Here is a 15,958-nt window from a genome sequence, read left to right as displayed (position 1 = left end):
AGAACTAAAAAAAAGGGATTAAATCCAAAAGACGAGACAAAAGCATCAACGAGGCCTGAGGTATAATCTTTGCCAATATCAAGTGATCAGTTGACTCTCTCAGACTTCGGTCCGATTTGCAGACCAATTTTGAGTTTAGTTCTCAGAAATTCATGACGGACTAAGTATTGTTCTAATGTCAAGTGCATATGTTTTAGTAACCTGACAATTAAGCATATAATTTTTGATTGCAGCTTGACGAAGCCTTATGTACACGAAAGTGTGTCTTCACAAGTGACTGAGGACGTTGATGTTTTTGACTTTTTGCATTCATTATCAGTTGTTTCGCTTGTCAGTTTAACGACTTCTCTTTTACGAAGTCCTTTAAGTAATTTCCTGTAATTGTATTTAGATTTTTTTTTTTTTTTCAAATTTCACCGTCATTTGCCCGGTTTCCCCCAACCCTCCATTCATTTACATCTCCCACCCCTTCTAAACCGATAATACTGAAATGTATTTATAAATACTTTGACAAAATGTCTTCAATCACCGACGGGCGCAATAGCCGAGTGGTTAAAGCGTTGGACTGTCAATCTGAGGGTTCGAGGGTTCGAATCACGGTGACGGCGCCTGGTGGGTAAAGGGTGGAGATTTTTACGATCTCCCAGGTAAACATATGTGCAGACCTGCTAGTGCCTGAACCCCCTTCGTGTGTATATGCAAGCAGAAGATCAAATACGCACGTTAAAGATCCTGTAATCCATGTCAGCGTTCGGTGGGTTATGGAAACAAGAACATACCCAGCATGCACACCCCCGAAAACGGAGTATGGCTGCCTACATGGCGGGGTAAAAACGGTCATACACGTTAAAAGCCCACTCGTGTGCATACGAGTGAACGCAGTAGAAGAAGAAGAAGTCTTCAATCACCGATATATGTGACGGGACATAAAACAAAATTCTTCCTCCTCAAGCGATCAGCAATTCACTAGCAGTGTGAAAGATGAGCAAGTTCGCAGCCATCGTGTGCTTCGCAGGGTGGTGGGGACAACAAGGAAGCTGTGAGTGTTGGAGGAGGAGAAGGGGGTGATGCTGTTGTCGTTATTGTTGAAGCCCAGAGAGCACGGTGCATCATTTTGTATTTGTATTTGTATTTCCTTTTATCACAGCAGATTTCTCTGTGTGAAATTCGGGCTGCTCTCCTCAGGGAGAGCGCGTCGCTACACTACAGCGCCACCCATTTTTTTTTTTGTATTTTTACCTGCGCGCAGTTTTATTTGTTTTTCCTATCGAAGTGGACTTTTCTGCAGAATTTTGCCAGGAACAACCTTTTTGTTGCCGTGGGTTCTTTTACGTCCGCTAGGTGCATGCTGCAGACGGGACCTCGGTTTATCGTCTCATCCGAATGACTAGCGTCCAGACCACCACTCAAGGTCTAGTGGAGGGGGAGAAAATATCGACTGCTGAGCCGTGATTCGAACCAGCGCGCTCAGATTCTCTCGCTTCCTAGGCGGACGAGTTACGTCTAGGCCACCACTCCACTAGTGCATCATCCGTGCAGCACGCTGCCTCTGCCGACTCTGGGTCAGTTTTGCAGCAACAACCGCTCCATCGACGATCATCATCGTGAAGGTTTCCAGCCACGATGCCAGCAACGAACACCATGTAACTGCCGACCCAGGAACGGGCTGTGCCTCGCGCGTGACGTCCTAACACATTCCAGGGAAAACGGCACGAGCACTTTCACTGGGACAGTCTACGGAAATGACATGGATATCGTGACGGAAGACCCCGTCCCGGCGACAGCAGCAGACGTACCTGGTGAAGAAGCCCCCCACGCCCCCACCCCTTCACCCTCCCCCCTCACCCCCTGCCCGCCATAGAAGCGGCATGTGGTGTGACGCCTGCGGGCAGTTCTTCGTCGACGGGGTGTAGCTTCAGGCCCACCTCGTCCTCCACCCGGCCGTCTACGTTTTCCCCGCGCGGCGGGGGGGCGGTCGGGGGGGCGGTAGGGGGTGGGGAGGGGAGTTATGGGGGTGCGGCGCCTGCTTCAACGTAGTGCGAGACCTCGTCAGCCACTGTGAAATCATGCGCGGGAAGCAGGGCACGCGCTGCCACCGGTGTCGTCAGTGGCACACACACGCACACGCGCAAACACACGCACACGCACACACACACACACACACACACACACACACACACACACACACACTGCCAGAAAAAAAAAATAGAACACCACCCATGGGGGCTGAATGCTGTATACATACTGACCAGTCATGTTTGTCCTCTCTGTCCCTGGATATATCATCCCCTCTTCTCCCAGTTCCTTCCTTCCCCCATGATCCTACTGCACCCCCCGCACTCTCACCCCACCTTCAACTCCCCCTTCCATCCACTCCCCCCCACTCCACCCCCACCCCCTCACTCCACCCCACCCCCCAATCCACCCCCATCCCTACCGCCACCCCCCCACCCCCCTCCCCACACACACACACACACACACACACACACACACACACACATATATATACGGTATATATATATATAGAGAGAGAGAGAGAGAGAGAGAGAGAGAGAGAGATACAAACACACTGAGAGGAAAAATATGCGAACAATGACTGTTAACTGCCAGAAGGTGGAAAACAAGACTGATGAGCTCAAAACAGCCATCCATCATATCTTCTTCTTCTTCTGCGTTCACTCGTATGCACACGAGTGGGCTTTTACGTGTATGACCGTTTTTACCCCGCCATGTAGGCAGCCATACTCCGTTTTCGGGGGTGTGCATGCTGGGTATGTTCTTTTTTCCATAACCCACCGAACGCTGACATGGATTACAGGATCTTTAACGTGCGTATTTGATCTTCTGCTTGCATATACACACGAAGGAGGTTCAGGCACTAAGCAGGTCTGCACATATGTTGACCTGGGAGATCGTAAAAATCTCCACCCTTTACCAACTAGGCGCCGTCACCGTGATTCGAACCCGGGACCCTCAGATTGACAGTCCAACGCTTTAACCACTCGGCTATTGCGCCCGTCATCCATCATATCAAACCTGACGTTGTCTGTGGCTGTGAGTCATGGTTGAGCAAGGGTACTAAATCCAGCGAAGTCTTCCCAGATGACTACCATGCGTACAGGAAAGACAGGAAAACCACCACAACGGGCGGAGGTGTCTTCATAGTGGTGTGCAAAGATGTTGTTTCATCTGCTGAGGAAGAGCTGGACTCTGAATCGGAAGTTGTCTGGGTGAAGATCAAACTGAAGGGCAGTAAGGACCTCTTGAGAGGCTCATTCTACATGCCACAACGCCAGGAGAAGGACATCCAGGAACTGAGGAAGTCGCTTGAGAAAGCAGCCCCTGAGGGGAGACCAAGACAGCTAGTACTCTGTGGTGACTTCAACTGCCCAGATGTGAACTGGGGAAAACGGCACCATCACACCAGCAGCCCCTCAACGCCAAGTGCAAGAGACTCTTGTGAATGTCACAGAGACAGCCCAGCTCACCCAAGCTCGCGCAGAGCCCACGAGATAAAACAATTTACTGGACTTGGTCTTCACAACACAAATCCAACACTGGTGAAGAACTCCTCATCCATCCCGGGTATCTCTGACTCCGCCATAGTCGTATTAGACATCGACTCAAAAGTCTTCTTCTTCTTTGTTCGTGGGCTGCAACTCCCACGTTCACTCGTATATACGCGAGTGGGCTTTTACGTGTATGACCGGGTTTTTTTTTTTTACCCCGCCATGTAGGCAGCCATACTCCGTTTTCGGGGGTGTGCATGCTGGGTATGTTCTTGTTTCCATAACCCACCGAACGCTGACATGGATTACAGGATCTTTAACGTGGGAGATCGCAAAAATCTCCACCCTTTACCCACCAGGCGCCGTCACCGAGATTCGAACCCGGTACCCTCAGATTGAAAGTCCAACGCTTTAACCATTCGGCTATTGCGCCCGTCGACTCAAAAGTCTACTACCATCGTCAATGTAGAAGGAAGATCCACCTGTTCACACGCGCTGACTGAAATGGCCTGAACGCTGACTTGAGTGACATGAAGGATGAGGTCACAGAACTTGATAACCAAGGGTCAGATGTGGAAACCATGTGGAAAGCCTTCAGAGACACCATCGCACAAGCCACAAACTCCCATGTACCATCCAAGCCCAGCAGTGGAAGGAAGAACTTACCATGGCTGAACAACAGGCTGAAGAGACTCCTACGACAGAAAAGGCGCCTCTTCGCCAGGGCAAAGAAGACAAAGGGAGTACAGGAGTACAGGAGACAGATGAGGGAAGCAGAGAGAGACGACATCAGCAACACCATCACTGAAGGCCTAAGTACCAACAACAGCAAGCCCTTCTGGCAGTACATCAGGAGTCGGAGGCAGGACAGCTTGGGTGTTGCCCTGTGAAGAAGAATGGCTCACTGATCAGCGACACCGAGGCGAAAGTAGAAATACTCGCTGACCAGTTCAAGAGCGTCTTCACTCGAGATGACGAGGGTACGGCCAAGCACCTGGACAGCTGACGATGTACCCAACATTACCATCGAAACAGAAGGTGTACTGAAGCTGTTGAAGAAACTAAACCCGACCAAGGCTTGCGGACCAGACTGCATACTAAACCTCATCTTGAAAAAAATGTGCGGAGATCATTGCCCCGGCCCTGCGGGGCATCTTCCGGTGATTGATAGACACAGGAGAACAACCGCAGGATTGGCGCAGTGCAAATATCTCATGCGCCTTTAAGAAAGGGGACAAGCACTTGGCCGAAAATTACAGACCCATCTCCCTCACATCAGTCTCCTGCAAACTGCTAGAACACATTATTTGCCACCATCTGCATAAATTCTTCAAGGAGCAAAACACCTTGACTCCCCTAAACCATGGCTTTAGAGCGGGACATTCCTGTGAGACCCAGCTCTTAACCACAATGCATGACCTCTTCTCCTCTTTCGACAAAGGCGCCCAAATAGACCTGGCTATACTGGATTTCAGCAAGGCCTTTGACACCGTGCCACACAAGAAACAGTGCTCCAAAAGCTGTCCAACTATGATGTCAGAGGCCCTATACATCGCTGGATCCAGAATTTCCTCACAAATCGCACCATGAAGGTTGTCTTAGATGGTGAGGAATCACGAGAAGTTGCAGTTGACTCTGGCGTCCCGCAAGGTATAGTGCTCGGCCCTTTGCTCTTCTTAATTCACAAAAATGACCTGCCAGTAGCAGTTAAATCCCAAGTGCGCCTTTTCGCAGATGACTGCATACTGTACCGCCAGACAAGGACCTTCGCTGATCATCTTGCTCTCCAAGAAGACCTGAAACAACTTGAGAAATGAGCAAAAGACTGGGGCATGTGCTTCAACGCAAAGAAGTGTTACATCATCACCATCAAGAAGAAGACTGACTTTTTCTACAATCTCTGTGGCGAAATACTATAGCAGTACAAAGCCCTATCTTGGAGTGATTATATCGGACAACCTAAAGTGGCACTGACTCTCACGGTCGCCAGGACCACCAAAAAAGCAAATTCCACTTCGGCTTTTTGCGACGAATCTTGCGACACTGCCCTCAAACCTGTAGTAAGACCGCGTACACAGCACTCGTACGATCCACCCTCGAGCATGCGGCAATAGTATGGGACCCCTACCACCAAGGCGATGTAGACAAGATCGAACGAATACAACACCGAGCAGCACGTTTCAACAAAAGAGACGACAGAAGCAGAGAACCTGGCTGTGTCTCAACTATGCTAAAGGATCTACAGCTTCCTAGCCTGCAAGAGCGGAGACGTCAAGACCCCCGTCTCTCTTTCCAAAAACGAGTGGCTGAGGGGCCGGTGCCGGCCCCGTCTGACCAGTTCACCAAAGAACAAGAAAGAAACAAACGCCGCATCCAGCCTAGACGCTTTGCTGACTTTGTTTCCAGCAATATTGTGGAGAGGTCAGCCAGAAAGAACAACAAAACGCTAGAAGTTCCAGGAACAAGAACAGAACAACTTAAGAACTCGTTCTTTATTAGAACAGCTATAGACTGGAACAACCCGAACGAGTGACGATCAGCTAACACTAAGGGTGTACTGAGGACCACCATCACAGTAGCAGCAGCATGCGCGCTGTGTAGCAGCTACACAGCCACCCCCCTCCCCCTCCCGTTGTGTATATAGCCGACTTGGCTTCTGCAACGTAAACCATCAAAGTCAAAGACGTTAAGGAAAGTCTTCTTTTTTTCTTTTTTTTCTTGTCTTTTTTTAACTTCCCTGACCCGAAGTGACAATACAGAGTGTGTGTGGCCACAAACATTATTTTGAATTGGAGGTGTGTGACCATCAAGACTCGGCGATGTGAGTTACGGACCGTGCTCTCTTCCGGAAGACTGGCGAGCCAGTTCATTGCATGGTCATTTTATTCCTTTTTGTCACATCCAAAGAATGGAGACAGATAACTATGTCAACAAATCAGATTTTATGGCGTTCTGCGATGAGCACTATCCACCGGGAGTTCTAAGTAAAACAATGAGGACTGAGAGGCGAGACAGAATCGCTGGCTGGTTGCAGGGTATTTATCCTCCTCCTCGCGGAAACTGGAGATACAGGGTCATCAACAGAGGATACAACTTGGTCGACTTTCCTGATCTTGGTCTTAAGGAAGTCTTGTGTTTGAAGGCAGCTGAAAAAGTAAGCAGAAACATACGGAATCTTGACCAAGTTTGCACAGATAATGGTTTCTTCGTTAAGAATTTTATCGGATGGTTTCGGTGTACCCATGTAGTCCTCGTCTAAACTCCACAGATGCAGAACAAAGCAAAAAGTGAAAGTGAATAAAGTTTGACGGGTGCTTTGGCCGAATGAGCGCAGGATTCTCGCCCAGGTTTCCTGAGTTCAATCCCCGGTTTGGCGCTCCACGTGGGTGGATGGGTGGAGATTTTCTAACCTCCAGGTCAACATAATAACGTGCATACCCGCTAGTGCCAGAATCCCCAGTGTATGCATGCAAAAGATCAAATACGCACATTAAAGATCCAGTAATCCGTGTCAGTGTTCAGTGGGTTATGGAGACATGAAAATACCCAGCATATATCAACCATGACAGAGTCATGGGCAAGACATCCTTAAGAATAAAAAAAAAAAGAAGGAAAGCACATAAAGGATAAAGTTACACAGATGATTTATTGGGAAAATATGACTAATATCATGGTGATAATTGATTTTGCAAGCAAGAAATGCTGAGTGACACTAATAGTATTAAAGTAGACCTGTATATCTAAACACACTTGGCATAACCAGGTGAGAAGATCTGACTGCAGCTAAACAGGTACATCATGACCTGACATCCAGTCACGTTAACGTACAGTACTGAAAGGCATTTTACTGTCTTGAAAAGTAGCTTTTTATGAATGATCTGCGAGTTTTAATAGACTGGCGACAATTCCTTATTTATTCAGCAAGTTCAAAGTGTGTCAGTGTTTCTGCTTTTGTGTATTTTGTATCTAGGTGCACACACCAGTGTGTATGTATATGTGTGTGTGTAAAACAGAATATAGTCACCTAATTCTCTCTCTCTCTCTCTCTCTCTGCCCCACAGAATGGCCAGATTGAGAAGGGTATGTACGGAGAGTGGCGAAAAGTGGTATCGGTGGAGGAGTACTATGACATTCTTCTGAACACGCATGTTCGAGTTCTCAACCACGGGGGATACAGAGCTCTTATGAAAGCTGTAAGTTTGTCTTTCCTTATTTTTCATAGCCGTTCATAGCTTTGGTTTACAGATGAACTTCATGCAAAGAACACTACAAATGGATTATATGCTTATCAAAAGCATCATTTGCTTTTTTTTTTTCTTAGAAAATTTACAACAGGAATCAAAAGACCTGTATGATTAATGCTATATATACACAACTGTGGATACACATTATTGCTTTGAACAGTAGCTCTAAGTCTAAAGAAGTTTCAGAATGAAGTGTCTTATGAGTTTCATAGACAACATACTCAGTGAAATAGAACTAAAAACAAGACGTGCATATAATCATATGTTTAATTCAGTATTGATCATTTGATGGTGTGTGTGAGAAAGAAAAGGTTTTACTAATGTTGTGCTGCATTATGTTTAAGGGCATTAAGAATATTTTGTTTAATGATAATAATAATAATAATAATGATTAGTATTTATATAGCGCTGAATCTTGTGCAGAAACAAACCATAGCACTTTCAAACCAGTCATTCACTTGCATGCATAAAATTTAATCTAAACTTGAGAAACTGAAGATCTTTGTCAGTGGGCGCAAAGGCAGGAAACTCTTTTCGTTGAGAAAAGAAAAGACTTGAAATAAATTCAAAATTTCACTCAGATGTTGACAAGTTTTCTCTTATCATTATGTTCTTACTACTTAAATGTACAACTTTTTTGTATCATGTAACTGAAAATAACTCAGTGTTTAAAAGAAGCACTTTCAGTACTTTTTCACCATTCCCCATGTTTCAAAAAAAGGATGTAGATTGATATATATATATATATATATATATATATATATATATATATATATATATATAATGTATCCATATGTTTGTGTGTGTGTTAAAAGCAGTTGATGATCATGATGAATTCATGTTTATCAGATATATATATTGATGCTTCCAGCTGGAGAAAGACTTCACAGGAATCACCCGAGCAGCCATTATCAAGTTTGTGTCCATGTGCAGCGTGTGTTGTAAAAATCCTCGACAGCAGTCTCGATCCCATCACAGCGCTGGTCAAAAGATTGTCCAGCTTGGGAGTATCACACGTGAATTTAACAGAAGATGCCAGGTAACTCAGATACACATTGTCAGACATACTGTGACACTTGTACAATCCATTGACAATGAATTCTCATTTTTAGCAACACCACTAACAGAAGATGCCAGGTAACTTAGATGCACATTGTCAGACATACTGTGACACTTGTACAATTCGTTGACAATGAATTCTCATTTTTAGCAACACCACTGACAGAAGATGCCAGGTAACTCAGATACACATTGTCAGACATACTGTGACACTTGTCATCCGTTGACAATGAATTCTCATTTTTAGCAACACCACTGACAGAAGATGCCGGGTAACTTAGATGCACATTGTCAGACATACTGTGACACTTGTCATCCGTTGACAATGAATTCTCATTTTTAGCAACACCACTGACAGAAGATGCCAGGTAACTCCGATACACATTGTCAGACATACTGTGACACTTGTCATCCGTTGACAATGAATTCTCATTTTTAGCAACACCACTAACAGAAGATGCCAGGTAACTCAGATACACATTGTCAGACATACTGTGACACTTGTACAGTCCATTGACAATGAATTCTCCTTTTTAGCAACACCACTGACAGAAGATGCCAGGTAACTCCGATACACATTGTCAGACATACTGTGACACTTGTCATCCGTTGACAGTGAATTCTCATTTTTAGCAACACCACTAACAGAAGATGCCAGGTAACTCAGATACACATTGTCAGACATACTGTGACACTTGTCATCCGTTGACATTGAATTCTCATTTTTAGCAACACCACTGACAGAAGATGCCAGGTAACTCAAGATACACATTGTCAGACATACTGTGACACTTGTCATCCGTTGACATTGAATTCTCATTTTTAGCAACACCACTGACAGAAGATGCCAGCTAACTCAGATACACATTGTCAGACATACTGTGACACTTGTACAATCCATTGACAATGAATTCTCATTTTTAGCAACACCACTAACAGAAGATGCCAGGTAACTTAGATGCACATTGTCAGACATACTGTGACACTTGTACAATCCATTGACAATGAATTCTCATTTTTAGCAACACCACTCATATGTTTTTAAGTTCCAGCTTTTGAAAAATGAGGTTTGATTATCGATTTTTAGTATGTTTGGAGTTGCGCACAAAACTGTGAACGTTATTTTTTATCCTTCTTCAGTGCAAATCTTCATTATGATGTTTGTTTCATGAAGTGTTGCTATCTTTTATGGTATATATTTATTCTGAAAGTATAAAGGACAAATCTGTACTAAAATTAATCATAATTCTAACTTGATAATTTTACTGTTAATCAAGATTAAGATTACAGAAGAAAAAAGTAATAAGTATATGAAACTGAAACCATGCTTTTTGGGGCCGATGGTGGACCTCTTTGCCACAAAGTTCAACAAGAGACTTCCCACTCATGTTTCTCCGGTCACCGACCCGGAATTTGGCCAAGCAGAGCAAACCGATAGGCCTAGTTTGCATCAGTTTGACATGGTAAGTATATGTATCACCAAACATGGAGTATAATACAAACTCCTCCTGTTGATATTCATGCATGACCGGAAGCCTCGGAAAGAAAATTGTGTCGTTTTTGTGCAGATCGATATGATCGACATGACACAGTGCCCTGACGGGCTGAGCACCTACATAGGGCTCTACACCGACCACTGGACCAAGTTTGTCACTCTCTTCCCCATGGTGGGCTGCACTGCGGAGCACATGGCCTACGGTCTGGCAGCGTCTGTGTATCCCTACTACGGCCCTCCCCACTTCCTGCACTCTGGGGACGGAAAGGAGTTTGCCGCTAGAGTGGTCGCTCTCAGCATTGAGAAGTGGAAAGGTGGGCTTTGGTGTGTGTGTGTGTGTGTGGGTGGGTGGGTGGGGGGGGGGGGGGATGGGGTGGTGAGTGTGGTGTTGTGTGTGTGTGTGTCTGTGTTGTGTGTGTGTGTGTGTAATCACTCTCAGCATTGAGAAGTGGAAAGTTAGGGTTTTAGTGTGAGTGGGTGTGTTGGGTGTGTTTGTGAGTCGCTCTCAGCATTGAGAAATGGAAAGGTGGGGTTTGGTGTGTGTGTGTTGGGTGTGTTTGTGTGTTGTATGTGTGTTGGGTGTGTGTGTGTGTGTGTCCGTTCGTGATTGTGTGTGTGAAGGTGTTAGGTTTGTGAATGGTCTGTATGTGTATGTGTGTGTATGAAGTCACTCTCAGCATTGAGAAATGGAAAGGTGGGGTTTGGTGTGTGTGAGTGGGTGTTAGGTGTGTTGTGTATGTGTCTGTCTTGTGTGTGTGTGTGTGTGTGTGTGTGTGTGTGTGTGAGTGTGTGTGTGTGTGTGTGTGTGTGTGTGTGAGTGTGTGTGTAGTCACTCTCAGCATTGAGAAATGGAAAGGTGGGGTTTGGTGTGTGTGTGTGTGTGTGATTGTGTTGTGTGTGTGATTTGTGTGTTTCTGCATGTGTGTCTGTGTAGTCACAATGCTGATGTGTAGTTGTGCTCAGCATTGAGAAATGGAAAGGTGGGGTTTGTTGTGTCATGTGTGTGGGTGTGGGTGGGGTGGGGTGAGTGTGTTGTGTGTGTGTGTCTGTGTGTGTGTGTGTGTGTGTGTGTGTTTGTAGTAGCACTGCTGATGTGTAGTTGCACTCAGCATTGAGAAATGGAAAGACGGGGTTTGGTTTGTGTTTATGTGTGTTTTGTATGCCTATATATGTGTGTCTGTGTGTGTGTGTGTGTTGTTTGTGTCTGAATGTTTGTGTCTGTGTATGTGTGTCTGTTTGTGTGTGTGTGTGTGAGTGTGCATGTGTGTGTGTGTGTCTGGGTGTGTGTGGTAGCACTCAGTATTGAGTGTGTGCATACATGTCACTATGTGTGTCTTACTATGTATGTGTCACTGTATCAGTGTGTGTGTGTGTGTGCCATTGTTTTGTGTATCACTATACCTGTCGCTCTGTGTGTGTGTGTGTGTGTGTGTGGTTGTGGTGTGTGTGTGTTTGTGTGTGTGTGTGTGTGGCTGTGTGTGTGTGGCTGTGTGTGTGTGTGTGTGGCTGTGGCGTGTGTGTGTTTGTGCGTGTGTGTGTATGTGTGTGTGTGTGTTTGTGTGGCTGTGTGTGTGTGTGTGTGTGACTGTGGTGAATGTGTGTGTGTGTGTTTGGCTGTGGTATGTGTGTGTGTGTGTGGCTGTGTGTGTGTGTGTGCGTGTGTGTGCGTGTTCAGGGGGGGAGAGGACAGTGGTCCCGCGGGCGAAGGAAGCCCTGATGTACATGCGGGAGACGGTGGCTCGAACCAAGGAACTGCTCATCCAGCTGCTCAACGCTCGGGCCGCGCGGGAAAAGGTGGAGGGTTCCCTCCCCTGGGGCACCTGGCTGAACAGAATCATGTGTGAGTGCGGAGGGGGGTCGGTAGGGGGGTCTGGGGGCATTGCTACACACATGCGAAGGCAAAGCATTGCTACACACATGCGAAGGCAAAGCATTGCTACACACATGCGAAGGCAAAGAATCTGCATTGCTACACAACGTACAAAGGCAGATATTGTGGAGAAAATAATGCTGGGGGTGGAAAAAGGGGCAAGGGATATGTAGTGCAGTGGGGGTGAGGGTGATGGGTGGAGTTTTGGGGGCAGGGGGACATAAGTGGAGAAATGTGGGTGGAAAAGGGGCAGGGGATATGTAGTGCAGTGGGGGTGAGGGTGATGGGTGGAGTTTTGGGGGCAGGGGGACATAAGTGGAGAAATGTGGGTGGAAAAGGGGCAGGGGATATGTAGTGCAGTGGGGGTGAGGGTGATGGGTGGAGTTTTGGGGGCAGGGGGACATAAATGGAGTAATGTGGGTGGAAAAGGGGCAGGGGATATGTAGTGCAGTGGGGGTGAGGGTGATGGGTGGAGTTTTGGGGGCAGGGGGACATAAGCAGAGAAATGTAGGTGGAAAAAGGGGCAGGGGATATGTAGTGCAGTGGGGGTGATGGGTGGAGTTTTGGGGGCAGGGGGACATAAATGGAGAAATGTGGGTGGAAAAGGGGCAGGGGATATGTAGTGCAGTGGGGGTGAGGGTGATGGGTGGAGTTTTGGGGGCAGGGGGACATAAATGGAGAAATGTGGGTGGAAAAGGGGCAGGGGATATGTAGTGCAGTGGGGGTGAGGGTGATGGGTGGAGTTCTGGGGGCAGGGGGACATAAATGGAGAAATGTGGGTGGAAAAGGGGCAGGGGATATGTAGTGCAGTAGGGGTGAGGGTGATGGGTGGAGTTTTGGGGGCAGGGGGACATAAATGGAGAAATGTGGGTGGAAAAGGGGCAGGGGATATGTAGTGGAGTGGGGGTGATGGGTGGAGTTTTGGGGGCAGGGGGACATAAATGGAGAAATGTAGGTGGAAAAGGGGCAGGGGATATGTAGTGCAGTGGGGGTGAGGGTGATGGGTGGAGTTTTGGGGGCAGGGGGACATAAGTGGAGAAATGTGGGTGGGAAAGGGGCAGGGGATATGTAGTGCAGTGGGGGTGATGGGTGGAGTTTTGGGGGCAGGGGGACATAAGTGGAGAAATGTAGGTGGGAAAGGGGCAGGGGATATGTAGTTGGGGGAGCGGGAAGGATTACAGTAAGGGGGTTTCGGGGTGATTTGTATTTATAAAAGAAATACAGAGTCCATGCAGGTCATGGAAATCCTGCAAAGTCATGGAATTTGATAACAAATTTTCCATGAGTGGAAAGTCAGTTATGGTCGAAGTCATTGAAATTTTTTTTTTTTTTAAATTAAAAATTTTTTTAAAAAGTAAGCCTTGAAAAAAAACCACAAGTGCTGTGTTGATTGACGAATGAAGAAAAAAATTTTTTCTTTTTTTTTTTTTTTTTTTTTTTTTTTTTTTTGTAATAACTTGGATGATCACCAACTGTATAGTGTCAGTATATGTGTTGTTATTGATCGTGTTGCTATGAGGTTCTATCCAAAATATTTGAGGACAATTCCAGTTGTGTGCTTTTGGTGTGTTTAGCCGTGACATGATGTTACGTACACTCTATTACTGTGTTTCTCTGACTGTTCCGCTTTGGACACATGCAAAGCACATCAGTATTAGTAAGTTTTCTCTTCCCATTTGGCCCATTTTGATAGCAGTCCTGATATGGCCCTGAGCGGTCAGCGGAACTATAAGCAACACCAAAAAAATAATAATAATGATAATGATATTAATAATGGCCGTTTTGACACTGGAACTGTGACGGACGAACCCGGGTGTGGCCGTGTATGCGGGAATCTAAATGAGCAGCTTGGGTGTAATGCCACTGAAATGGTGTGGATGATGGGGCAGCAAAAAAAGTAAAAATAATAATAATAATAATAATAATAATGGCCATTTTGATAACAGAAGAAATGACATTTTGCAAGGAGAAAAGTTTATATTTGTAACCATGGAAAATTTCTGAAAATTTTTCACGGAAAAGTTTTGGAAAAGTCATTGAATTTTGAACTTGTAAACCTGTATGGACCCTGGCTCATATATATATATCTATCTCTCTCTCTCTCTCTCTCTCTCTCTCTCTCTCTCTCTCTATATATATATATATATATATATATATATATGTATATTAAATGTATTTGCATCGCTTGGCAGAATGATTTTTATAGCGTGTGAGTCGTCTTCCTTGGCAGACGACATCAACAACCAGCAGTCAGGGAGTACGGCGCAGTCCCCCTACAAGCGAGTGTTTGACCGAGCTGTGGTGTCCACGTCAGGGGAGAGCAGCAGCAGTACACCGGAACAGTCGACCAGTAGCGGTATGTGTCGATCAGCATTGTTCCACTCCAAAAGTATTCTTCTGGGTTGTTTGGGGGATTTTTTTTTTTTGAGGGGGGGGGGGGGGGGGGGAGGAGAGGGGCAGGAGGGGGTGGGGGGGTTGTTTTGCAGGTGGTTTTTTTTGTTTTTTTTTTTTTTTTTTTTTTTTTTTTTAATGTACTCTTGGGTGAGATGTTTCCAGCTGGAGCTGAATTTCTGGATTCAAGTTTTGGCTTTAAAAAAAAAAAAAAAAAAAAAAAACCCAACAAATGTTTACTCAGTTTCTTTTTTGTTTTTTTCTGAGGTTCGTCTCATTTGATTCTTATTTGACATTGGTTTGTAGCGGGAGAAAAAAAAGTGCAGGAAAGATAGAGCATTTAATTTGTTTGATCAGGCGCTATATAAAGGACATTATTATTATTATATTATTATTATTGTTGTTGTTGTTTTCATTCTTATCATTATTATTATTGTTAGTAGTAGTAGTGTTGCTGTAACTGTATAATTGCTATCAACAACCTTCTTCCTGAAGACCTAGTCATGAGCCCCATCCACAGGTAATACGTGTATGCAGCTTCTGTTCAAACGTGCGTTTGTGTGTGTGTGTGAGAGAGAGAGTATGTATGTGTGTACGTGCATGTATCCACAGGTAATACGTGTATGCAGCTTCTGTTCAAACGTGCGTTTGTGTGTGTGTGTGAGAGAGAGAGTATGTATGTGTGTACGTGCATGTATGAGTATGCACACGTTTTTATATTGATATGCACTTGTAGGTATCCTAATTTCTACTGTATCCGTGTTTGTGTATGATTTTTGATTCATGTTCGTATCTTGTTATGTACTATCCCCCCCCCCCCCAAAAAAAAAAAAATTCCTTGTGACCCCAGTACACTTGGTAATAAAGACATATTCTATTCTGTTCTGTTCTATTCTATAAGTATTATCATTATTGTTGCTGTTGTTGTTATATTCAGGCGTAATTGCAATGTTTTCAAAAGCGAATATGTGAAATGCTTTTATTTGAGAACATATGTTTATTACTCTTGTTTAATCAAGTAATCTGCGTGTGTGGGGGGGGTGGGGGGTGGGGGGGTGCGGGTGTGTGTTGATTATTTGGTTGCGGTTTTCCGCAATTTATCTTTATTCTTATCTTATCTGTCTATTATAATCAATGTGCAGTATAGTAGGCTATGTTTATAATTATATTCAAATAATGTTTCTTAATTCTTTCTGTTTTTACATTAAGAATACTAGTTATTACCTGCAGTGTGTGGATGTATGTATGAAACGGTGTATGTGATTTTTTTTTTTTTACATTTGTATCTTCGTAATATTTGTAGGGGCTGTTGTTGGCTTTTACAGTTATGGTCCCCATGTTGTTTACTGGTCTATGTTGTGATAATGCACCTGACCAAATTTCTCCAGTC

General features: G+C 45.1%; 1 protein-coding gene across 1 annotated transcript in view; it reads left to right on the top strand.

Annotated features, from left to right (window-relative positions):
* Positions 1–6,339: 6,339 nt before the first annotated feature.
* The window catches only part of LOC143275426 (SCAN domain-containing protein 3-like), a 13,777-nt gene continuing 4,158 nt past the window's right edge, over positions 6,340–15,958 (top strand). Inside the window, exons 1-6 of the mRNA XM_076579508.1 lie at positions 6,340–6,663; positions 7,571–7,702; positions 8,625–8,792; positions 10,381–10,621; positions 11,983–12,147; positions 14,408–14,533. Of these exons, the coding sequence (XP_076435623.1) occupies positions 6,418–6,663; positions 7,571–7,702; positions 8,625–8,792; positions 10,381–10,621; positions 11,983–12,147; positions 14,408–14,533 (1,078 nt within the window). The 5' untranslated portion in view covers positions 6,340–6,417. The remainder of the gene's footprint in view (positions 6,664–7,570; positions 7,703–8,624; positions 8,793–10,380; positions 10,622–11,982; positions 12,148–14,407; positions 14,534–15,958) is intronic.

The sequence above is a fragment of the Babylonia areolata genome, chromosome 30, assembly GCF_041734735.1.
Source record: "Babylonia areolata isolate BAREFJ2019XMU chromosome 30, ASM4173473v1, whole genome shotgun sequence".
In the NCBI taxonomy this organism is placed as follows: domain Eukaryota; kingdom Metazoa; phylum Mollusca; class Gastropoda; order Neogastropoda; family Buccinidae; genus Babylonia; species Babylonia areolata.
This window is presented reverse-complemented; position numbering and strand designations above follow the sequence as displayed.